A 25,122-nucleotide genomic window follows, 5' to 3' on the forward strand; every position below is an offset into this window, starting at 1 on the left:
CGTCCACGCCGCATGACGCCCATGCACCGGCCCGGGCCCCAGAAACACCAAATATAAGAATTCCAGGACAAATTTAATGCTACACTTCATTAGCTACACCTGAACAAGCTAATGCAATCCAATATAAGACTTGTAGCACCGTTCCCACACCACAACAAGAGTAAACATTATTATCCTTGTAAAAAGCTGCTTTTTATCCATGGAGGTTTTGTATCGTATCTGAGTAGACTTTGCAAGTGTACCTAATGTTAAATGTGACGCTTTAATGCATTTCTAATCAACACAATTTGCCATAAAGTAGCAGAAAAGCTGCCAAAGTTGCTGGTCTAACAGCGGTAATGAATACAATTACGGGGCAGAGTGCTAGCGTGCATTTTTGCCTACGACTTGAATGCGTTTCACGAAAACAGATGTCACACACACACACACACTTGTACATCTAATGCCTCCTTAATATGTCTGCCTTTCACACTTGGACTTATAAAGACAGCCACGCCATAAATAATACATCATAAAAATCAATAGCTTTAATCCCGTATTTGTCCACACGGCTTTTTCCCAGCACGGATCATGCACAAAGGTGAATGACCACTGGGGGGGAAAATGTGGATTTTAAGCAATTATTGATTTCTTTTAGGAGAAGAAAGCATTTATTTGAGCCGTTTCCCTCAAAGAGAATCAATGCGGTCACATATTCCGCCATTACATGTAAAATATCACAGGATGGCATCAACCTGCGTGTTAAACCTGCGTATGACGTCGCCTACAGAAGCCATTGCTGCTGCTGCTACATCCTGTAGCAAGGCATGCGAAAACGCACAGTCAGCAACGTGTTCCTTGGCTTTGACAAGGAACACCGGAGGCGGGCTGCACGCGCCCGTCAAGTCAAGTGAATGCAGCATGACAATACTTCGCTGGTAGTCATTTAAATGCACGCCTGCTTTTTTATTTGGGACGGAAAAAAACAACAAACCACTCAGGTTGGCTCGCCCATGAAGCTTCTGGATCACAACACAAAAATACTAACACTAAATTAGCATTACAGTCCTGCCAGAACACACAAATACTACATACTAATGCAAAAACATGTTATGAACGAGACATGAGCTCCAGCCTTGTGAGAGCATACAAACACATACACGCTATAAAATGCTAGCATTAGGCCTGAAATACACAATACAGTAATCCAGTCCTTGTAAGATACACAAACATGCTGGAAAATGTCATTTTGCCTCAAATGTGCAAAAACCTGGCAAAAATATCTGCAAAAATGCTAAAAATGCTATAATGCCCTGCAAGAACACAAGCACATGCACACAATGCTGTATAATTAGCTACTATAATTTAGCCTAAAAAAAACATCTTTAGTGTGTACTTCAGCACTGCTAGAATACACAATCACTGTATACAACTATCCCTTTCACCTTAAATACACAATAGCATGACCAAAAAATATTCCATATTGAGTTACCATAGGAGAGGGTGTGGCCGTATTAAGCCCCGCCTTCCACCCGTCTCCCCTTTTAATGTTGGAGTCCTATTAGAAGACATTGTGTATCGCACATAAAGACTTTTATCTCCTAATTGCACTAATTAAGATGAGTGTCTGAGCCCCAGTGCCCCCCCCTCCTTAGTATGCACCCCACAGCGCCACCTTCATCCTTACCAGCTTGGAGGCGGCCCCATCGATCCCGTGGGTGGCAATTAGCATCGACATGGCTCCCGCCGCTATCTCCTCTCCTTTGGATCAACACGGGAATAATAAAAGGGGGGGAGAAAAAAGGAAAAAGTCCCCCGGACAAAGTGGCCCAGAGGCTTTACTGACAGTAGGTGGATTAGTGGACCCCCCACCTCCTCTTTCTAGTGGCCCGTCCACCGGGGTCCATCAATCACACGGCGACACGCACCGATGCACAAGGATCCATTCGGCCTGGATGTTTGGAAGAGTGTGCTACTCCACCTCACTCGCTCTGGATATCCTTATGCCCCCCCCACACACACACCGGCCCCCAACACACACTTTCCTCCCCCAACTCTGTCGGCCCTCCACTCTCTGCAGCTTAGCTGCTGAACGCTACTGAAAGCCCTCTTATGGTACTTTGTCACATGATAGGCTCCTGGAAGAGGGTTAGCCTTCATGGTGGACACCTCCCTCCTAACTCCTCCTAAGTCCTCCTCACTCCTCCTAACTCCTCCCAGCACACACTTTCTTGTTCTCTTAATAATCTGGCTTTTGTGTCAAATTACTGCTGATTTTTCCATATTTTGTATTTTGAGAACGTGCAGCTCCAGCAGATCCAGATTATTTAACGTGTAGTGAAGCCTTTTTTTTCCTGTTGAAGTGTTATCAGGGAATCTTATCTTTGGACAGACGTTTCATGGTAGGTTAGAAGTTCTTGTGTTGGGTCAAACGTCCCAACAACAAGCTAGCAGAGAGCTGAATGAGCACCCCCCCCCATCTCACCCCCCGTTTAATCACTCCTGTGACGGGGTGCAGTAAAGCGGCGCTGATATATACGTCCCACCAATTTGCCCTCGTAAATTGTACGCGGCATCGCCGACGAATCGCTCCCAGGAAGCGAACAGTGCCAGCGGGAATTTATGTAGCATTAAACCAAAAAAAAAAAAACAAAAAGGCAGCACAGGACGGCCACTTGTGCACGCTAAAAGACACTAAACAAGCTCGTAAAACCAGAGAGAAAAGTTTTCGTGGAGTTTAACGAGAGGGGAGAAGCTTAATGAGACGAGTTTGGGAAAAGAGAATCAATGCAAACTTTCAGATGGCCGGGATTTGCACCTTCATCCTTTTCATTCACCTGCTCAGCCCAAATATGGATATTAGAGGCGGAGCCACAAAAAAAAAGACAGGAACTTAACTCGGCCAATACTAACATGTAAGTCTATATTATGTCTTATTTGTCAACTCTACAGAGTAATAGGAGGGTAAAGGTGACTATAGGGGTGCTATTTCATGTCTACAGGGCTCTAATATAGATTTAGAAGGTAATATTTAGAAGGTTGTTAAACAGGTTTTCTACGCCCCAAGTATAAATATTCCATTTATGAAGGTTGATATACGAGGGGTTAAAAAAAATCGGAATCATATGCAAATGATATGCTAATAGCTTTTAAAAAGGTGAGACGGCACCTGAGCTTGTAATTGCTTGAATGGAACAAAAGCACATGCATGTATCCCGACTCCCGATAGGATGGTGCCTTAGATCCCGTACTTTGGACGACGCTTCCAAGGCGCCGCCGTTTATCACGCTAACAGGCCGCAGTAAACGGCGGTGAATATTTGATGGCACGTAACAATCACAGCAAATCCCAGCGAGCCGTGCCGATGACAAACGACGACGACGGGGCAGCACATCCTTTTCCATACCGCTTCCTCGTCTTTGAGTTAATCCGGCGCCGTACTCGGAATTGAATTTGTGTCCCGGCGACGCTTAATAAGTTGACATTCAGCGTGTGACTCGTGTGCTATTCAGATAAGCGATGGCGCCGCCGTGGAAACACTGGCGCTTCCACGCCAAACAGCCCCCATCGCTCATCATAAAAAGCCGCGTCTGGACGTCCCGCTGCTGTTCTATTTTACTGGGAGTGTTATTAATTGGGCCGAGACGCGGCTCCGTGTGGGCGAACTCCACAAAGCAAAATGATGGAAAAAAGTCTTTGGGGAGCGCCATTGGAGATGAAGGACGGAGCATGAATAAAAAGATGGAAGTTTGGACCGCAACTTTCTTCTCCCTCTTGGCTCCTTCATGGAGACTGGAAGCTGATATTCAAATATCACTCATCGCAAAGAATACGTTTAGCTTGAGCTTGGATGAAGGCCTGCCTGGCTTCTACGCTTTGGACGCAATGACGGTACTTTACTGGAAAGTGAAAGTGAAAAACAGAAACAAATACTTAGTACAATGTGCTCTTTCAGCTTCACAGTCTTCACTTCACAGCTGTGGCTGTAGGCAACTTCCTGGCACAGTTTACACTCCACAAGACATTTTTAGTATCCAGTAGCTTCATCTATCTCTGCATGGGCTTTAAAATGTTAGTTACACGACTCAGCTGTTGCTGTGGGGGGGGGGGGGGGGGGGGAAGCTGTAATTTTACAAAATAGTCCATATTCCAATATTCAGAGAAAGTTAAAATATTAAAGATTATTTAAGATATTAAAATATTAATATATTAATATTAATATCATAAATATTAATATTAAAATATTAAAGAAAGAATGTTTAAAATAAACAAAACAAGTTTGATTGGTAATGTATAAAAGGGAAATCATTTTACGGTCATAAAGATGACGTTTTCAGGAAGGAAGTCGAACTCAAGCTTTTTAGTATTTTGACAAACACCTCCTGTGTACGACAAAGCTGAGATGTCGTTTTTTCTTGAAATACACCTATAACTCTATAACTTTATAACTTTTTAGTAAGCATTCATTTATTCATTCAAGTACTGTGCAGCTTAATCCTCCCTATAGGCTGGAGCCTATCCCAGTTGACTTTCCACACATACGTAGACAACCAAGCATTCACACTCTGATCACTCTAAGCGACCCTTGCTGTCATCATCCACCATGTGCCTGCCCCCCCCCCCCCCAGGACAGTAAACGCTGCATCCATAATGCCATCCATGTCGGGGGGCCCGTGGGTGAAAGGATTAGGAGTATTGTGCGAGAAGATACTAAGGAGGCTGTGTGGGTGGGATTTCATTGTTACCCCACACAGAGCGCCTGATGTCCCCCACCTGTCCTCCAGACTTCCTCCCCAGAGATTAGAGGCGGGAGCGGCAACACAAGCCCGTCTTTACTACGTGCTGGACAAAGCGGCGGCGCGTCCCTTTTCCCTCCCTCTTTGTGAGCGCATGAGCAGCCGGCGTGGTGGATATCGAGGCAGACACCTCCTGCAAGATGAAAAGGAGCATTTCGGTGTGGCGGGGGCCCTGAAGGTAAACGTGGCGTGCCTTCCCAAGCAGCTCCTGGCTCGACGAAGGCCCGGCCTGGCGGAGCAGATATTTAGAAGGCATACGCTCCGTGTTTGTGAAGCCCTGACAAAGTCGTCCCAGTAGAGGCTGCTGTGCTTTCCCTGACATTTATTTGCAACCGCACGGCGGGAAGCTGCAGCAAACATTTCATTTGCATCCTCTCCGCCGCCCTTATCGTGCTCTATTTGAACAAACGATTATGCGTCAGATAAACTCGCAGGGTTCAAATGTCTCCAGGGCCTGGGGGGGTTGGGGGGGTTAGCGCACGGCGGCTGCAGGCGTCTTCAGTGTTTGGCTAATATGGCGCACGACGCAATAAACAAGGCAAATATTTGCTGGAGGAGGATTGTCATGTTATGCCGCATCTGGGCGTGATACTTCCATACATCTCATTGGCTCCTGCGCCTTGCTCTCCATCACCTCGTGGCGGCTCTTTCCCCAACGCGTACATGAAACCGCAGGCTTGCGACGCGGGTGCCGCTGTAGCAAACATAAACAAGTGTTGCCGTGTTCATCGCTATTCCAAATGCAAAATGTGAATGAGAAATGTTGGTCTCCACGGCATTACGCTGGTGTGGATTCCATCACCGTGTTGATGTATTCCCCGCGGAGAAAGGGTGCCTCTCTCTTTTTACTCGAGGATTCCAAGAGAGATTAAAACTATTTCAGCAGAAAAGCATCTTAAACGAGAGGAGGCGAGTGATGCTCGTCTCAATTAAAGAAAAGGTTAAGCGCTCGGGTGCTGACTTTTGAGGACTCTCTTGCAGACACTGATGCGGAAAAAGTCAACGCCTCCACAGTTCATTCACGTTTCATTTCCTGTAGGCCAGGGGCATCCAGAGTACGGCCCGGGGGCGATTTACAGCCCGCGGTTTGTTTGTTTGTTTTTTTTTTTTTTAATTGGCTCTCAGCACATTCTCAAAATATGAATAAACAAGAAAATGAAAAAGCAACAATGGAGGGGAAAAAAAAGGGCAGTGATTTGACAGCCTGTTAATTGTGGTTGGTGGTCTGGGGGCTGCACGAGTGACACAGCAGGCAGCTGCGGTTCATAGAGTAGAAACATGAACGCTTAAGGAGCCCCAAGGTGAAGGTTGGATGGTAAACATATACTGCTATATTAGCTATACAAGCCATACAGCCAAAGGATACCATCTCCATAGTACTGCCCCCCCCCCAACATCATAATTCTTTATCAGCCGTCCTTGTAATTATCAGCCAGCAAAATATCTTGTGTCCTCAAACGCAGAGAAGCCCGGCTCACGAGTACATTAGCTTTACATTAGCAGCCATCATTATAGAGGGGACATCATCATCATCATCATCATCATCATCATCTCCACAAGCAATTTGTGCCGGGACAACAGCAGCGCTGCAGTCCCACAGCGGAGCAATGAGCCACGGCAAACCTGATTAGGTCCTCGCCGTAATGGATGGCTCCTCCCGGACACACTTTGGAGATGAATAACTCGTCCCGAAAAAGATGGGGGGAGAGGCAGGGGGCGGGAGCACAGGGGCGGCCATCGGAGCGGGCTTCATCTCAGAAAGAAGAAGAGGAAGGTGACCCTTTGTTGGGTGGGAGTGTCTGATGTCGCTAAGAATCATCATAAATGCCATACCAACATTCATAAGCAGCCTTTATCTAGCTCTGTATGCGCTGTAAAGAGTGGCTGCATTCAGAGTGTTCGGAGTAGTCAGCATCGAGTGGCTTCCCAAGCTCCATCTACCTGACATTATTTTCTGGCGGATGCGAGGGGGGGGGGGTGAACTTTAAACCCACCGGGGGAGCCGACAGTCAGGTTGGCCTGCCTGATGTTTGATTAAGAGGCGCATTGACCTTTCCAAGGTGTGGGTGGTTGCGAGGGAGGGGGGGTGGGGGGGGAGGATGCACTCTCACCTGACAGCCTCCCCACTTAAAGCCTCTCAATATGTCCAAAATCTATCAATCTGTGCGGCTTTTCTCGCTCGTTTGCCGCCGGAAAAAATTGAAATGTCACGGCGGATGAGAAGATGTCATTGGAGGGAAAGTGTTGGAAAGTAAAAAGAGGGGGGTTTGATGGGGGGGGGGGTGATGTGAGATGAAAGGATCAGAGATGACGACGGGATGCGGAGCATCTGTCTGCAGGAACGCCAATGGCGGCACCGCTTCACTCTTATTGGGAATTACAGCACTGAGGTGAGGCTCAACGTTCCTGCAGAAGGAACTTGCGTGCCTTCACACACACGATGACAAGTTACTACGGCGACCCCTGGGGTCCGATACATCAAAGACTGTTATTCATGTTAACATGTTTTTTAAATGACAAAAAATATACAAGTGTAAAATTACTACATTCACCCACAAATTAGGTTTAAAAAGTGAAAATCATTTAAGGCGCTTGCCTCAAAACTGACACCTAGTGACCTATGAGGAGTACTACATTCAAATTTGAGTCGTCTAAATTCCCCGCATTTGTGTTTTAGTTCATTTAGCCGTTTCTATACCAACAAATGAGTTAGCACCCTAGCAACTTGTAGGCCGACATTATTGCTTATTGTCGCTTTCTGCATGAACATTGTGAATAACAATGTCAGCAATTGTTGGGGTCAAACGAGGACAATGTCCATACAAGCCGATTTGTCCTGACGTCGGACTTCCCAGCCTGCAGTAGCCTTGCTTCATTTACATAAGAGCCCAGAAGATGCTGTTGAAATAACAATAATTCTAGCGCTGCCACTTTAAATCATCTGTGCACCAGAATAAATAAAGCTCTCAGCCAGCCCAGTGAGCAGATTGGACCGCCGGTACCGTGGTTCTGCCATGGAAGTGTGCCAGTGAGCATCTGCCCGATCAGCGGGGACCGGCGAAGGGGCCCAAGGTTGCTGCTGTCATCCATTAATTCAGCTTCACTGAGGCGCCGGCGTGACGCGGTATGAGAGTATGAGACAGCAGCTACCGGATAGCAGGACTGCGCCACTTTTGGGGACAGAGGACAGAGAATGGACACTTGCCTTGAGCGTCAGGATGCATTACGTCTTTGAGCATTTTCCCTGACTGGTCAGCGTATATCATACCATGAACCTTGGTGGATGTCTGATGGTGTCATGATTCATGAAGCAAGGCTGCACAATCACATTTCAGGGTGGAGGAACCAGCCAGAACTTTAAAAGGCCAAGCAGCAAACTACGGAGAAGAATAAAGTATTCATTTTAGAAAAAAAAAAATGTATGAAGCTTTGTCTGTCTTGCTACTATAAACGGTTTTACTTACCTCTACATGCACACTTTTTTCTACCGGAAGCGATGGGCGTGAACTGTAAAACCACAACATCCAGCAGCTTTATCCGACTCTGCATGCACTGTAAAATGTCATTATGTACCTCTGCGTGCGCACATCTAACACCATTTTCTGCTGGATGCGATGGCCGTGAACTGTAAAACCACCAGCCCAGCTGGCTGTGGTCAAAATCCAGCAGCTTTATCTACCTCTACATGCGCTTTAAAAAGTTGCAACTCGGTTGTTGGTGTGAAAGTCATGTGTGCGTAGAACTTTGGGGACAAAAAACGGTCAATTTTGACATGATTAAATTGGTACTTTTTCATAACAACCCTTTTTCTGTACTTTTTAAAAAAGGACAAGAGTATATATAAGTATGTATTTTTTGGTTTTCAGCAGGGCCCCAGGACTCTGGTCTCGACTTTGGCTTGTTTAAAGGCGGTAAACGAGCTGGGCCTGAATAAATGGTGCTTTCTTTCTGCTGGTGGTAGTGACATCCATTAGGCCCCTGTGATAGCGGTGACTTCACGAAAGATTTCTACTTTATACCTGATCTCCCTTTGGTGCTAAAGGCTTTTTTTATTGTCTTTCAGGACCATTCCGTCTGGTAACGAGCCGCATTGCAGCCTGCGTGCCTGTTAAGTTTAAAAAAAGCATGTCTGCGCGTAGCAAAAATTGCGCCCTTTGAACCGTGCACCGTGAAAACGGCCACAAGGCTTCCACGGAACCGCCAATTAATTCAAATGAATGGCCCGCATCTATAGAATAATGAAAAATAGATCACCGAGCGAGGATGCACAAATTGTTCATTCAGCAGCGCACGGAACATTCTGAGCGCTTTGTGTTGGGGGAACGCCTGCAACAACAGGTGCTTCTTCATTCTGGTCCGCTCTAATGATCTCATTAGACGGCCACAGCAACAGAGGGGAAGGAAGTGCTTGTGGCGTTTTTAGAGCACCAGCGGGAGCGCCACGGATCCAGGACGGATGGACGCATGGACGGAGAGTCCAAACACACCAGCTGCTTACGTCCGAGATGGAAGCTAATTGAATTCTCACGCCGCTCCCGGGAGACCAGACGACAAGACATCAAGTACATCATTACCCAGAATGCTGGATGGCTTCCTGTGCATGTCCAGAGGCGGTACAAAGTCATTGACGACACAACAATGATGCTAACCTGGATGCTATGATGGACGAACACCAGAAGAGTCTCTTTCTATTCAAACAATATCAGTCTCCATGGTCACCAGATGACTGGTCTACAAACTACCAATGGTTTCTAATTAGCACTGGTCACATGGGCATTAACAGCTGTGGCTGTAGGCAACCCCCGATAGTACCCAGTATCTGTGGCCGTAGACATTTGAAGAACCATGACAGACATAATTAGTGCTTCCATTACCACCGCCAGGAAACCATTCCACCTTTGAAGTTAGCGCACCATTCAAGGAAAGGACGCCGGATTAGCAGTAAGGCAGCGGTGGTCTTCCACCCCTCTTATCTAATCTGCAGGAATAATCTCATCCTTGTGTCTGTGGAGTAGACGGTGGGCGGGCGCGGGGTTCAAACAAATTCAGACATAAAGAAACCCTCCCTGGTCCTGCTTCCCCTGATAGCATCTTGGCTGTCGTTACCTTGGCGGGCTTCTCACTATCAGACAGCGGCACAACACCTCGGGGGTGTTTTGGCTCTCATTTTCAAGTCCTGGCTCGCTAACAGAACACCCCCCCACCCCCACCCCCGACAGACGCAAACCGCATCTCAACACGTCGTCTGCAGGCCAGCCTCAACGCTCGATGCACATCCCTGCAATGTTGTTGTTCCAAGACTCCCCGCTGAGCCGCCACACTCTGTCTCTGTCCCACGAGGACGCATGCAAGGAGTGGGGGGGGGGGTGATGGTGGGTGGCTCACTGTGTAATAAATCTGTCACAATCAAACATCGGGCTGTGATGCGTCGCGGCTGCATCTTAAATCTCCAGAGGTCAGGCATCCTTCGCCGCCGAGGGAGGCTGTGAATCAAGGAAGTAATCTCCCGAGTGTGACGCGCGTGCAAATACATCAATAACGCGACGGAAAACAATCCATGACATGCAAAGTCCTACAAGAAGCCGCCCCCCCAGCAGTGTGCCTCCAGGCAACGCTTACTGGACTCAACTAACAGGCCGGACGTCACTCTCGGGGCCAACGTGGACCACCACATGTCAAGAGTCCATTTAGAAATTGAAGCCATTACGCCGCTGCAGGTGCATTTCCTCCCCAGGCTAAAATGCTTCTCAAGGCCCTTTTTGATTTTCCCTCTGAGGAAATGCACAACAATCCTGTTTTGTTTTTTAAAGCACAACAATGTGTCACTTCATGAGACGGATTAGGAAATGAAAAACACAACACTTGGCTGGAGTAGCTTTGCATTCATTGTCTTTGTTTATAGCAAAAGGCATTAAAACAATGGTGATAAACACCCCCCCACTTTACTTTGTACGAGTCAGGAGCCAAAAGGCAAAAAGAAATAAATCTAATTGAAGCGCTAACTCAACTCACTCCATTCACTTTCCACTGTTGGTGGTTCCTAATGGAGTGCTTATTACCGTGAAAACTGCATTGTTTACTTTCCCACACTAAACTACACTACTAAACTATTTGAAAAAAAACTCAAAATTTACATATTTTTTGCATATACATTTTTTCCAAATCTGAGCGCAAAGGCACCAATCTAAGCAAATTGATGCTCTAACTTGGCTAGAAGGGGGAACCTCACTCCATTCACCTTCAACAAGACGACGTTGCGGTTTTGTCACTCATTAAAATTATGACTTTCTTCTAAACAAAACTAAAAAAAAAAGTTTCTCCTGATATAAATTTTTCCTAAAGTTAAAGAAAAGGGACAAATCAATCAAATCTAAGTGATGCGCTAACTTTGCTACAAGGGGGAACCTCACTCCAATCACAATGTTGGTGGTGGAATATTATATGGAACAAACTGCCTTTTTCCCCACACAAACTACAATTAGAAATGAATAGTACATTTATATTACAGTTTTAAAATGCCATAATATTATGGAAAAATGTTTAAGGCACAGTTTAGACATTATAATACAATTTTCCTCTTAAAAAATAAAAATGGTTACTATTGTTATACATATTTTAAAAATGATACTGACAAACTTCATTTTATGACTCTCCCTTTCGCAGCAGCCCGTCTAGGCAGCAAACTTGTCGGGCCTGATTTAATGCCCTCTATGAGTGACAGACATTAATATTTTCAGACAAAAACTGGATAAATTAAAGAACACACACATCTAAACATCATACCCATCTTAGTCAGCTATAAAGACGTCAAATCTCACATCAGTCCAGCAAAAAAGTTGTCCTGATGGAGGAAAAGACCACCAGGCAAGAAATCCAATAAGAAACCATAATATACCCCAAATGAAAGATTCAAAGACGCTAGCCTTCATATATAGGAGAGATTTGCTAGGAATTGTCCACACGATCGTCCATGCAGCTGGAAGGCATCATAAAAAAGGTGCAGCACTAAATTATTCACCAGTAGCAAAAGGTTACTTTGGCGACCATAAAAGAGGACCAAACTTTCTTTAAGTGGGATTTACGATCCTACAGAAAAGGGAAAAAGGGCGTGAACGTCCAGCATTCCCAATCCCAGGATGCTCACAAAACACAACAGATGTCCAAAAGAAGCGCTACAAAGATTCCTCCACACAGACGCTCACACAAAAGCCCAAGCGTCCTTACCAGCACGTTGCCTTGCATCTTGGCCGTCTCGATCAGACTCCTCTCCTTCATGGTGGCACTTTAGCGGCGCCGCTCTGCTCTGCGTGGAGGCTTCGGTCGTGGAGGAGCAGCGGAACGACGATGCTGGCTCAAGCGTGCCTTTCCCTGACGCGCTGTTTGTACATGGGGAGGGCGGGGGGGAGGCGGTGGTTGCATGTGCAGCCGCGCGGCGCTCCCCCCGTGCATACAAAGCAGCGTGGTCACGGAGGAAGATGAAGTGTGATTTATAGAGACGGCGCACCGCTGGCTCGGCTTTTGGGCCAATAAAGACAGACTGACTGATCAGAAATCAAGACCAAGACTTTCACAGAATTCCAAACACTGACCTATCGTGTCCATGAAATATTCATCCCCGCAGGAACTGGGACTGCTGAGGGAGGAAGACAAAATGTCACAGAAAGACGGCATCACAGCATATCATAACAAATCAGACAAAAACAGGTAGCCCAAAGCAGCCCGCCGAGTGAGCCGCATAGCAATGACATCGCAGCGATCTGATTGGATGCTTCAGAAGTCCTGTGATCCTTTAAGGTCCATTAGATCCCAGCCAAAAATGAGAAGACCAAGGTCAAGGACAAGGACAATAGTAGTCTAGTTGCTCCACTGAATGCCTCTCAAACAGTGGACCATAAAAACACACAACCCCTGGCATGACCTGTGGCTGGAGGCAACCGCCTGATGTTTTTTTAATAATTAACGCCACAAGATGGCAGCTTTATCCACCTCTGCATGCGCTTTAAAAAGGTTGCTACTCAGCTGCTGGTATAAAACTTTACGCGTTACAATAAACTCACCAGCGCCATTAATGCCGTCATTACAACATTGGTTCTGTTGCTGCCGTGTTGTTGAAAACCCTTAACTGAACATGTGGTCCACCAGATGGCAGTAGCTTCATTGGGCATCCATCCGTGTTGCCCACGTCTTATTCCAACATTGGTTGTGTTGCTGCAGGGCTGTATAATACACTTGCTAATAAAAGTGGTCAAAGAGCACTACATTTCCACTTTCAAATGCACTCCAAATCATGATTCAAGTTTAATACTAACTTATAATACTAAACGTGGCTGCTTCCACTTAACGCGTTTTAGGTAAATAAAGGCTCCAACTATAATTGCATCCATGACAGTGGGTGGCGTGTTGTATTTGTACTTTTACTGCGTGGAAAGCTTCCCTGCTGTAGCGGATACTCAAAAGAGAAAGAAAGTATGCTAAAATCATCATAAACTTTAGCGAGCCGCCTCCTCCAGCCAACTTAATAGAGCCATCCGTCAACTTTAATGCTTGTTAGCATTACGCGGCCACCGGGTTTCATCACTTAACGGTCTGTTGATGCCACGCTTGGACTTGGAACGTAAATGTTGACCGGGCCGAGGCTGACGCGGCGTTGACTGCACCAAATTCCTCTCTGTTAGCGTGTCTTATTACATGCATCATCTTTTTTCATTAGCCGTCTCCCTGCGACCGAGCACGGTCGGTCAGATGTTTTCATTTCTCACGCGTGCATGGCGCCAATAATGGCAGGCTCCATCAAATTTATATTAGATTGCGTTAATTGGACACGTGTTCCAACTGCTGCCTGTGCTTGTAATGTCATTAATAATGACCGCCATGATTCCGCGTCCAGGAGTCGCCCTCGATGTCTTCTTGGAGTAAATTTGATCAAAGTCAACTTTACGTTGACTTTTTGGGATGTAGCGTAGGTTAAAGCCGCCAATCCCGTCCAAGTTCCTGACAAACGCCTGCTGTTCCAGCCAACTGTTCCATTCAAACTCACACGCGGACCACCACGGGGCGGAGAAAGTTGGGAAATAATTACAGTCGCCGCCTTGGAAATAACATCCCGAGATGTGATTTTGGCCTTCCAAGTGCATCCAGAGTTCATTCAGGTTTTAATGAACAAAAGCAGCAAATAAAGTGACATTTTATTATCTCCCCGGCTCGGCATGGGGTAGCCGTGCTGCTAATAGACCCCCCGCGTGGCGGCTGCACGATTAACGCGCGCCTTACGTGCACAAGCGGACGTTTTTTCCTGCTCCGGGATTCATTAGCGACGGTAACGATCTGTCCCTGTGACAGCTCGGGGCGGGCAAGGTCAGCCCAAAGCTCTTATCCAAATTAAGGAGACGTGCGCCTTGAAAAGTTGCTTTTCTATTGCATTAGAAAAGTACGAGACGCGATGCAAGCTAGCGTGTATTGAACTTAACATGATGTGAATTATTAACACTTGCTTTCATGTCTTAATTACACATTGTGTGCCTTTGCTCCTGTTCTTCCTCGGGCTGTCATTGAAGCAGCGTGACACGTGGCAGGATGTAGTGTCGCGTAATTAAGGGCATAATGAAAGCATCGATTTGTCCCTCTGAAGAAGAAGAAGAAAAAGAAGGAGGAGGTGGACTTGGTGGACTTTTGTATTGTGTCGGATGATTGCATCACCTCACGCTGCTCGCTCCGGTGGGAACTGGGACGCACTCCGGTTCTGAGACAGACCACATGCCAGGATGAACACAATGGAAAAGTTTGTATGTTCAAAGTTCAAAATAGTAGCAAACCTTAGCTTGTATGGTCGCCCCTTTGGACACGAGTATCTACAGCCATCCCTCCTTTAGCGCTGTAAATTGGTTCCTTCCGTGAAGTAGGGGTCCTTATTAGAAAAGGAAATAATGGAATATTTTCATAGTTGGACACTATTAGAGCACTCTGGATGTGAAATAGCACCCCTATAGTGACCTTTCCACCCTTTTTAGCCAATACAGTAGACATAATGAGGGTAAAATAAGCCACACATGCTAGCATTGGGAGTCTTTGTTTAATTTGCAAAATTACAAGGTCATGGTATTTTATTTGGTACAAACTTAACAGTGCTTATGACTGGTAAGGAGGACTTATGATTAGACTTGGCATTAAAAACTTGAGACTTGCAAAACAGACTCTCTCAGCACGCAAGAAAAACAAAGTTCTGGACCACACCCCACACCCGTCCAGCCTCTTTCAATACCGAGCAGATGCGACGGATCCCACTGGCTCCCACACGGGCAAATCACAGCCTCAAAGCGGCGCTCCGCGGTGTTGACGAGGGCTTTTAACAGCGCCCTTTGCATGTAAGGCACAGATAACAAGTTCAGCTGCTATCTGCCTGCTGTCAGCAGTCCAGCTGGAGTGGGAGGCGCTGGATGCCCCCGCCAGCTCGTTGTTTTGACACCGTTATTCACAGTAATTAATACCACTCCCTGGCTAAATGGGATTTCTTAGCGAGATGCGCCGTCTTCGCTTCTCGTCTCCGGCGCGGCACCATCACAGCTTTTAATGCAGCGTCTAAATTCAGACTTTGAGGGTTATTGATTTATGGAGCGGGGAGGGAGGGCAGCGGCGCCGTCGTCTCAAGACCACTAACAACGGGGCGAGGTGTTTAAATGGACACGTTTCAACTACAAACAAAACGGCAGCAGCTGGCCCTTTTATGCCATCTTTCTTTTATTCTCATAATGTGAATCAATAATGTGTGTGTGTGTGTGTGTGTGTTGTTTTAACACTGACCTTGGAGGTCGCTCCAACTTTTCCTCGGCTATGAAATACAACATTGTGCTAATATATTTCAACCCTCATTACAGTTGGAGTGCAATCTTTGACGGCGTGGGTATTTATTAGCTAATCTTTTGCAGCAACAGAACCAATGTTGTAATAGTAGTGATGAAAGAAGTGATGATACAACTCCACAATAGAAGAGAACAAGTCCGGTGCCGCTTTAATCTGTAAAAACTGCCACAAGGTGGCAAAAATACGTTCTAGAGGCATTTTCCTTTTTTGTTGGGAACCGATTTTTGCTCAAACTGATGAAAGATGAGTCTCATCATCATTCAAATGGTCAAAAATAGCTGAGGGGTACCGAGGAGGATGTCTTTAGAAAAATGTCTGAGACCGAATTAGTTAATAGCGCTGGTCGGTTGATGGTAAACCAACAGTACGGCAACATTTTAAGGCGCACGTAGAGCTAGATAACGGCTTTTTGATAACGGTTTTGTCACCTAATGAGAGATTAGCCTTGGTAGACGGCACACCCGGCGACTATAGGACACTCTACTTCATCAAATAGACGCATTTAGGTTACAGAAAAAAGCCTCGGTGAGTCGGGGATTTCAATCAAAAACAGCAAATGTCTCACAATTCACCCGGATTCTTGCATGATAGCATCATTTCCAAGTTAATGCAATTCCTTGTCACGCTGTCACACGTTCTCTACAAGCCCGCCGACATCATTCCTCATCAGAGGAATCAGCGACATCAAGACTCCCTCTTGCTGCCGTCCTCTCTGGAACGTTCGCCCGCTTTGAAATCGCTCACGTTCAGACGTGGCTGACGTTCCATTTCTAGGCCCGTGCAATGCGGATATCTTCTGCGCATGTGGGGAAGATTAACTATGTGGGAATATTCTTTGGAGTCTGATAGCGAAGTGGTGGGGGGGGGGGGGGTGAGTCATATCGCGTCGCCCAAGGTGGCTTTTGGGGGCGACAGCGTGGCCATCAATCAGCTTGTAAAGTCGCTGGCGACATGCAAATTAGCGGAGCGTCACATGAGCGGACGCTGCAGGAAAACGGCTGAATGTGGATTTCATGAAAAAGATGAATTTGTTGATATACACAGCGATGGTTTAACACAGTTACACTTACCCACATCACATTTACACTTGCATAACTCAACATGTCCGAAAAGGAGTAGGAAGAAGCAGAGCTTCCTACCTTCGAGATAGCGTCATCAAGTAGAACGCCACCGCTGGTCCAAGGCATGACTGGCGGTAATGACACATGACCATACATGATATTAACTTAACACACAAAAAAGGGTTCTCCAACCATTGCATGTGGAAGTGGTAAAGTTTTGGCTTTTTTAGTTTAGAAAAAACTATATTAGAGACCAACTGGTTAGCTTGCCAGCTCGCTAGCTAGCTAGCCATCTCGAGTCCCTGCAGCATAAGAGTTGAGCAAACATAGAAAAATAGGTGTAAAGGTGATTTATAGGGGTGCTATTTCATGTCTACATGGCTCTAATAAAAGTATAAGTACAAAAGTGTGAGATACGCATCATGAAGTCCTAGATAACGGTAGTGCTTTATTAAACGTATGCAACGCCAATCACACATTTCAATTTAAAAAACTTTTAAATAGTCAAACTAGTGTGTCTAGTTGTTGTCATGACATCCCATAATAATAATAATAAGGTGATTGGCAGCAAGGGAATCAATTAAGCAATCAATATCAATAACCACCACTAAATAGCAGAGATGACTCCTTCAGGGTCAATAAGGAGGTGTTCCTTTTCGGGTAAGATTACTTACAGAGTAAGTGTCAGAGTGCCTATGCACGGAATAAAATCCATTTTGGCTCGAGGGAGGGGCTTTGTCAGAGTTCAAAGGTCAGATTGGAGCTCAACAAGTCATATTTGTTTTGGAAACAACAGCTCTCGGGTCTTCGGGGTATTATGGATCTGCTGTACGTCAGAGCGAGGTCTCTATTGGTTTGCAGGCAGCCAAGTTCAACCCGAGTGAAGACCGATGGGAAGTCACGTGACCCAACGCAAGAGCCTCATTCTAAATTCAAGAAAGTATAATAGCAAAGGCTGTTATTTGCGGTGAAAAGCTAATCATGTTTTTTTTTTTCCCCCCCTGCCGCCGCCGCCGCCATCTCCGTCTTTGGATTTTCACACTCGATAAAAATGAATAATTCCGTGTGAGCAGTAAAAAGTTTATTTGCGAGTCTATACGTTTTACGGTGCTATAAATATTGCAGATGGAGCTGTTTTTCCTGCAGCCTGGGAACACAAAACAAAAAATATCTAATAATATGGCATGAATAAATACATCCAAGAGGAGGGATGACTATTTATGTTGGAGTATCTGACCACAGAACATCAGCACTTCTGGCTGGGCTTATAAATAAGGTATATAAATACATACGCCTGCCTATGGATGGAATGATATGGTTCCAAATATGCTTCATATGAGTATTAACATACTAACATCAGGTAGTTACATTCAAAAGAAGCATGCCTAATTCACTTGCATCATATCTTTGACAGGATGACACCTAAAAAATATCCAAAACAGCAAATGCTGTAACAGCAAACATCAATAATTTTGATTCAATTAATAGAGTATATATTAATACAATATAAGGACATATACAAGTAATGATAAGAGAATTCTGACATGTTTCCTATGCAGCTTCCAGCCACTAGGGGGCGCAACTACATGGTATCCAAGGATTGCTATGATGTGTTGTGATGTAATAACCAGCAGCTCTACTTTTGTCTTCCTCTCAAAGCAAAGCGACCACACTCTCTCCTGCCTCATCGTGTTGACGGGGGCCAAAACCAGAGTGTCTTATGAGCCAAGGATGGCCCCGAGCGCGGATATGGGCGGCCTGATGGAGATAAAATTTCACCTCAGACTGTGGGGAGGAAATCAATAATCATTTCCATAAACTCCTGTGAGGGTGCTGAAGTGATAACCGTGCATTATAATGTCCCGCAATGTAATGAGCGGGGAGGGGGGGTGTGGATCAATACTTGGCACATTTGTAGGCGGGGGGTAATTAAGAAGTCTGCCCTACCACCCAAATACCTTTGAGCGCCTTGAAATATCCATTTAGGACTGCAGCTCTTGGAATAATGCCTGGCTTATTTGCATTATTTTTATATTATCATCATGATGTAAAAGCATCTACCCAGACAAAAAGGTGCAGATTTTTAATACAGGAAAAGGAAGGAAATGTTGCACGGTGAACCTTTGGGTCCCATTTGGATTTGCTTTGCAAACGCTGGAAGAAGTGTGAAGTTATTAGGACTTAGCAAGAACACCCAGGACTCGGGAGGTGTCATCAGGACTTGGGAGGTGTCGTCACCACAAGCAGACAATAAAAGGAACACAAAGAATGAAGAAGATGATTATAATTATGATGAATAGTACATGACTTCCAGAAAGACTACCTTACTTTACAACTATTTATAGTGAAACACTGACACCTAGTGGCCAAGTAATGTAAGCCCAGGAGAGCATGTGCTGCACACCATCAAAACAAATGAATGCTTTCATCATTTTTTCACCACAATAATCTATAAAATGAAGAACAACAAGACGGAGCGTATACAGTACAGTAACAACTATTAAAAGGCTGGTGGTGTTTAATAATACAAATTGGACTCGTCATCCAGCATATGAAACAAAGCCACAAAGGGAGAGAAAGCTGAATATGTCGGGAGGTTAAAAAGGGAAACTCGGTGCTTAGAAGTCTGCTCACATTGCAACTTGCACGTCCTGAAATGACTTCATTTTCCCACCCAGCCCCGAAATCTCTTGCATCAATCTACTAGAATATCACAAATGTATGCACACAATGCATGGGACGCACTAAGTCAAATAATCAATCAATTAGCCAGCAGGATGTCAATGATTGATCACTTTGGACACACTGTGTGCTTCCAACAGTTACAGCATATTTAGTATTGTTTGCCCAAGTTCATCATCAGTGACCTCACAAATGCACAAAAAGTCCTACATAAATAAATAAAATCCTGTAGATGTAATAGCAGGGGAGCAAATCCATATTTTATTTCTTTTTCCAACACTTTTCTCTTTATAGCGTACAGAAAAACAGACTTGTGCTGGTGTCGCGTTAGAGATAAGGCGCCCATCTCTGATAAGAAGGTCGCACATGACATCGCTGCGTTACAGATAAAGAAAATCATTTTGTTCTCCTTTAAAGGAACACCGGAACCATCTAATCTCCCCCCGTCTCCATTTAGACGCTCGGCACTGGGAGCCCGGCTGCATGGAGCGGCCCATCGCGGGGAGCCAATCACAAGTCGGCCATTAAAAGTCCAAAAGCGAGAAACAAACGTCCCCACGGACCTAGCGGGCTGTCAGCGCTGCCGTAAATAGAAAAACTCCACCGAGACACGACTCATCAAAGCGTCGTCAAGCTTTCAGCGGCTCCGAATCGGCACCACCGGCGGGCACGATTGAAAGGTTCTGCCTGGAGGCGGCTTGGGCCCGCTTGCATCTCATCTCCTGACGGCGCACGCAGGCCGGGATGAAAGTGGCCGCAATTAGAACACACACTTCACAGGTAGGAAGCAGACAGAGACACGCACGCATGGACGCTGGGCATCAAAACAGGAAATGCAATTAACCTCCCAGGAAGAGCATTAGCAGCTGTTTGGTTGCAGAAAAGGAGCAAACACAGACACATCAAGGCTGCAGATCCCCCTCTACATTCTCCTTCAATTTCAGATCAACATTAGCAATAAAAGTGACAGATGTAATTATTACGTTAGTTTCAGCTCGAGAACCCCACCCTTTTCTCTTCAATTGCCATTGTTTACTCGTGACATTCCACATTTAAGCCCTAAAGTACAGCAACCCAGAGTTGGGCTAGCAGGCGAGAGAAGGCGGTCACATGATCTCTCGCCTGTTATTCCACTAACCAACCAACCATCATCAACCTGCCAGGTGTCCAGGCTGGTGCTTCTGGAGCAACAATGAGGCGTTCAAGGACCGCTGAACATTATCAGTGAAGCACAATGACAAATGGACTTCCTAACAGGGTTCCATGCTTTACATTTGAACAGGATTATGGCGTACTTGGAATCATTACCCACTTACTGGACGCTGAAGATGTGTTTTTTCTACTTTTGGGGGTCTACCATAAACATTTATTGAGCTGTACTGTTCGGACTTAACCAAACGTCAACAAAATGGAGGGCAGTGAAGCATCCAGGTGCATTCAAGGGTCAAACCGTATGCCGAGTACAACAACTATCATACATGTTGGCAGGTGTGCACTTACACAATAAACTAATACAAGTCCTAGCTTTTATTACGAGGGCAGTCAGTTGGGAGCAACGCAGCTGACGTTCATTTGCGCTGATTGGAAGACGCCATTACTTTCTAAAAAGACCTTTTCTACTTTTCTTCATGTCTTCCACATGACTTTATTATATCATTTACGGACATGTTTGTATTTCGTGTCAATAAGAACACCGAGAAACACATTTACCGTAAGATTCCAGCATAAGGGCTTCAAAAGTAGGGACTGGTGCAAATCCTGGTACGGCACCACCAACCAGTAATGAGCTGCAACGTCAGCAAACTTAACACCACAAAGCAAAAACACTAAATAATAGTAATAATAATACAAAAAATAAATAAAACAGACAACCGAAAACCTAATCGTATCGACCAACATTGCCACGACCGTGGATATCCACTACCGTTTGTATCGACCTGCCCACGCCAATTAAAAAGCTCCCAGTGCAGGTGTGGCTTTTTTTCGCCCAGCGGCGAGCAAAGCTTAAAAAGTACCTCCAAGTGTATCCAAGTACCACATAACACAAGTACAACAATGAAACTATATAAAGTACACGTCGGTGCTTCAAATTCCCATCACTGCTCCTACCTTCCCTGCTTTGGAACACCTCCTGTAAACGTTGGTGGCCCCTGCTGTTTGGTTCATGGCGACAACTTCCGACCCCGGAACGCCTCGAAGTTGGCGGTGACAAGACAGCTGCTGATGGCTCGTCTTCCGCTGGATCCACAAGACGTCCTGTGCTGACAGAACAACTTCTGGTGAGAAGAAACGTCGCCGTTCGCCGAGCAAACCGACTCACCGCAGCGTGCCTCGGTGTGAGCGTGGAACCGTCTGGTGGTGCTGTGGGGGCGATCCCGATGTCGATAGTAGCGATACCGAGGCTAGGATATCAGCGTCACACTGGAAAAAAAGATTTTTGGCCCTGTAATTATTACCTCACATATTAATTTAAATATTCCAAGGATTTATTATTTAACTTCTTATACTCTAAAATCTCACTATTTATTTAATGCCTTACTTGATGATTGTGTGTAACTTTGTATCCTCACATTATTGATTTTACAACCTGATACCAGATAGTAAAATGTGCTTGGGTAATAGCAGTGAACCTGGCCACCTTGTGGCCATTCTGCGCATGCGTCGGAGGATCTTCGCACTCAGACTTCCCAAGGCCAAGTTTGAGGGCGCAAGGTTTTCACATGAGACGGTTGAAGACGACATGGACAGTCGTCTAACAAGGAAATTCATCGACGTGGAACCATATGGGCAGGTCATATGTTTATCTGACATTTTCTGGCACATTTCCTCATCTGTTTACGTCAGTGTTATAATATGAAATACTCGACGTTAGCATTAGCTTACCTTTAGCCTGCCAGCTAGCTTAGCCTGCCAGCTAGCCAGCTATCAACTGCGAGCTTTGTGGAGGTGTTTTCGGTTGCAGAACAGGAGATTTTTTTATGTTTATTAAATCTGTAATGATTCATTCCTTATATGTTATTCGATTATTTTGGCAGCAGCAGTGTCCTCTAAGCCATGGGAACAGCTTAAACTACACGCGGTTGAAGTATGCTATCGACCTGGTGGATGCTGTCGCGGAGCGGGAGTTTTTCTTTGTGATTCAATGGATTCAATGGTATTCAATGGAACTGAATTGCAAAATTTCAGCAATAAGAAGAGCTTGTCCAGACCCTGAAAATATATCAATAATGACTGAAACCTGACTGGAAGGATTAGAAATTTTGGAGCAAGGTTAGTTCACCGCATCTGTGGTCATTTTAATGTACAAAATATTGTACGTGTTCTACCAATGATCCAAGTATAACCAAATAAACGTTTGTTTTAATTTCACATATTTTAACACATGATATTTTCATTATTTGTCACTACAATGTTGTTTATTCCACTTGTCAACAGCGTCTAAGAAGCAGAGTCCTCTCTGTGTGTAAAGCAGCAGCTTGCACCAACTAAGACGCCTGACTGAGAAGGTAACATTGCAATAATACGTATATGGTTATTTGAATCTGTAAATGGCAGTTTAGCCTTTTAAGTTTTATTGATTTAAATGAGTTGGATAATGGAGTTAGGTTTCAAGACACGGATGAATAAATATTTGTATTAAAAACTAAGTTGATTTCGAGTGTTTTGTTTTAAAAAAAAAAGACAAATCTTGTCAAGCAGCTTTGTAGTTTAGACTAATGTGCACGCAATCTGAAACCATTGTGATGATTTTAGATTTTGTATTGTTGCCATAATTGAAATAATTTCTCTATCTAGCAAACCACAATAACAAACATGATGATGATTATCTTCATCATGTTTGCATTGGATCTGGTTGGACGGTGTGCCTAATGAAGCGGCCTCCGCGTGTCCAGCACATCCAAGGCCGTGTGTAGACCTTGAGTGTCAGGTATCAGAAGAGCAAGGATCATCCTATTGACAGCAGCTACATCAGGACAGCCATCAAGCGGCTTGTTTGCATTGTTCTGACAGGTGAGTGCCACGCGAGACTCACCTCCATGGCGCCAAGGTGAACTCCGGCAGCTCCGTGCCTCCCGTCAAGTCCTCTCTGTATGACATTGTCGTCGGGTATGCAGCAACCGTGAACCTTGATTGTTTTTTCCACACTCCATTAGGCACAAGTGCTGACTTGCAGTCGTTTGGCGGCGTGCTGTGTGGAGATCTTCATTAAAACCCGACTAACAGCACATCTTCCTGTGAGAGAGATCCAGTGTTTCATTGAAGGTGTGTTCACACTTGTCCTGTTTGGTTTTGCTAAAATGAATTGGTGTGCATTTGATCTGCTAGCACGCGCGGGGTAGTCACGTGTGAAGGTGATCATCCCATCCTGGTGTGTACGCTTGACTTGCGCTTCCATGTGACACCAACCGCCGTTAAAAGGGACCTATTGTGCTTTTTAACTTTTCTAACTCGATTATATCGTTTTCACTGTGATGTCACAGACCTCCTTTATGGGCGTGCCTGGTTACATACAGAGTACGGCAGCACAAATATGAACAAACACTAAGCTAATGAAATATACAATAGAGAAAATGGTAGGCTTCCACAAGAGTTGCAGGCCTTTGGGCGAATTAATTTTGTGCGGAAGAACAAGCTGGAATCCAACCTTTGGCCTCCTAAAAGTCCCACAAACACCCGCCAAAATCTTGTCGACGCTTGTTAAGACGAGGAAACAAGCCCGCAGTTTCCTCAATTCCCCTTAACTCTTGAGGAGTGAGTTTCTACCTCTCAGAAAAATTGGAAATGTCGAAAGGTAAAATCCAAGGAGGGGGCGTCTTCCCCCTGCAAAGCTTCCAAAGACATGACAGAGATTATCTTGATGGTTTTTTTTCCCCCTAACCTTTTGCGACGCAGCTGCACACGCTGGTGAATGTTAATTTGCTCCTTTCCCGCCTGGCTCTAAGCACATAATGGATTTATGCACAATAATGCTCAGTGCGGGATAATCTCATTGTGGAGGCCCGATAGCATCTTCATCTCATCAAAGACGCTTTTATTTATGTGCTTATCTATGCACCTTGTGTTGGCATCACACGAGCCACTGCTCAATTAGTGTTGAATAATGCTGGAGTTCAGGGCACAATCAAGTGGATTTTAATCAAATGTGGATTTGACACACGCATGCTAACCGTATGGTATACCAATCTATATATGGAGTAAAATGAATGGGACTTGAACAAGTGATCAATCCACTAGCAGACGTTGCGTATTCTTTTCTCAGTCTTAGTGAACAGCAACCCATCTATGTTCTATGTCGCTTATCCTCACAAGGGTCACAGGTATGCTGGAGCCTATCCCAGCTAATTTGAAGAAAACTGACACATGCATGATTCGAACCCAGGCCTTCATGCTCACCACTCGGCCACCGTGCGGCGTAAACAGCAATCCTTACACTCAAATAAGATCTGCTTCCTTTCCAGACATGTTAAAAGCGTGAACATGTGATTAATCAAGCAACAAAAACAATCAAACTCTCTTTGACTTTTTGTTGTGCCAATAGGCCTGGCAGTTATAGCGCCATCTGCAGCTTTGGAGCTGATCCCTTAAAGAACTCCTCCTTGCCTCTGAGCAAGGAGTCCATCAAAAATGGTAGCAAACATATGCTGTATATCTTGTTGAAAGCGTGTGTCTAGTGAATACATGCACCGATGTCAGCAGTCAACTACTGAGAATTTCCAGCCTCTGATTCTGACTTTCAAACAAGCCCA

The 25,122-nt window shown here is 45.2% G+C and overlaps 1 protein-coding gene across 2 annotated transcripts in view; it reads right to left on the reverse strand.

The window, feature by feature from the left end:
- Positions 1-22,407, reverse strand: part of LOC131108925 (A-type potassium channel modulatory protein DPP6-like) — an 82,453-nt gene extending 60,046 nt beyond the window's left edge. The window contains exons 1-2 of one of the 2 annotated variants that reach the window (XM_078792432.1): positions 22,259-22,407; positions 21,485-21,796 (exon numbers count right to left, since the gene is read on the reverse strand). In XM_078792432.1, coding sequence (XP_078648558.1) covers positions 21,485-21,541 — 57 coding nt within the window. In that variant the 5' untranslated portion in view covers positions 21,542-21,796; positions 22,259-22,407. Of the gene's footprint in view, positions 1-11,999; positions 12,403-21,484; positions 21,797-22,258 lie in introns of those variants that run through there. The other variant, XM_058060369.2, reaches the window with a different exon arrangement.
- Positions 22,408-25,122: the final 2,715 nt, after the last annotated feature.

Source organism: Doryrhamphus excisus, linkage group LG7 (assembly GCF_037039965.1).
Source record: "Doryrhamphus excisus strain RoL-2023G ecotype Guam linkage group LG7, RoL_Dexc_Guam_v1.1, whole genome shotgun sequence".
NCBI lineage: Eukaryota > Metazoa > Chordata > Actinopteri > Syngnathiformes > Syngnathidae > Doryrhamphus > Doryrhamphus excisus.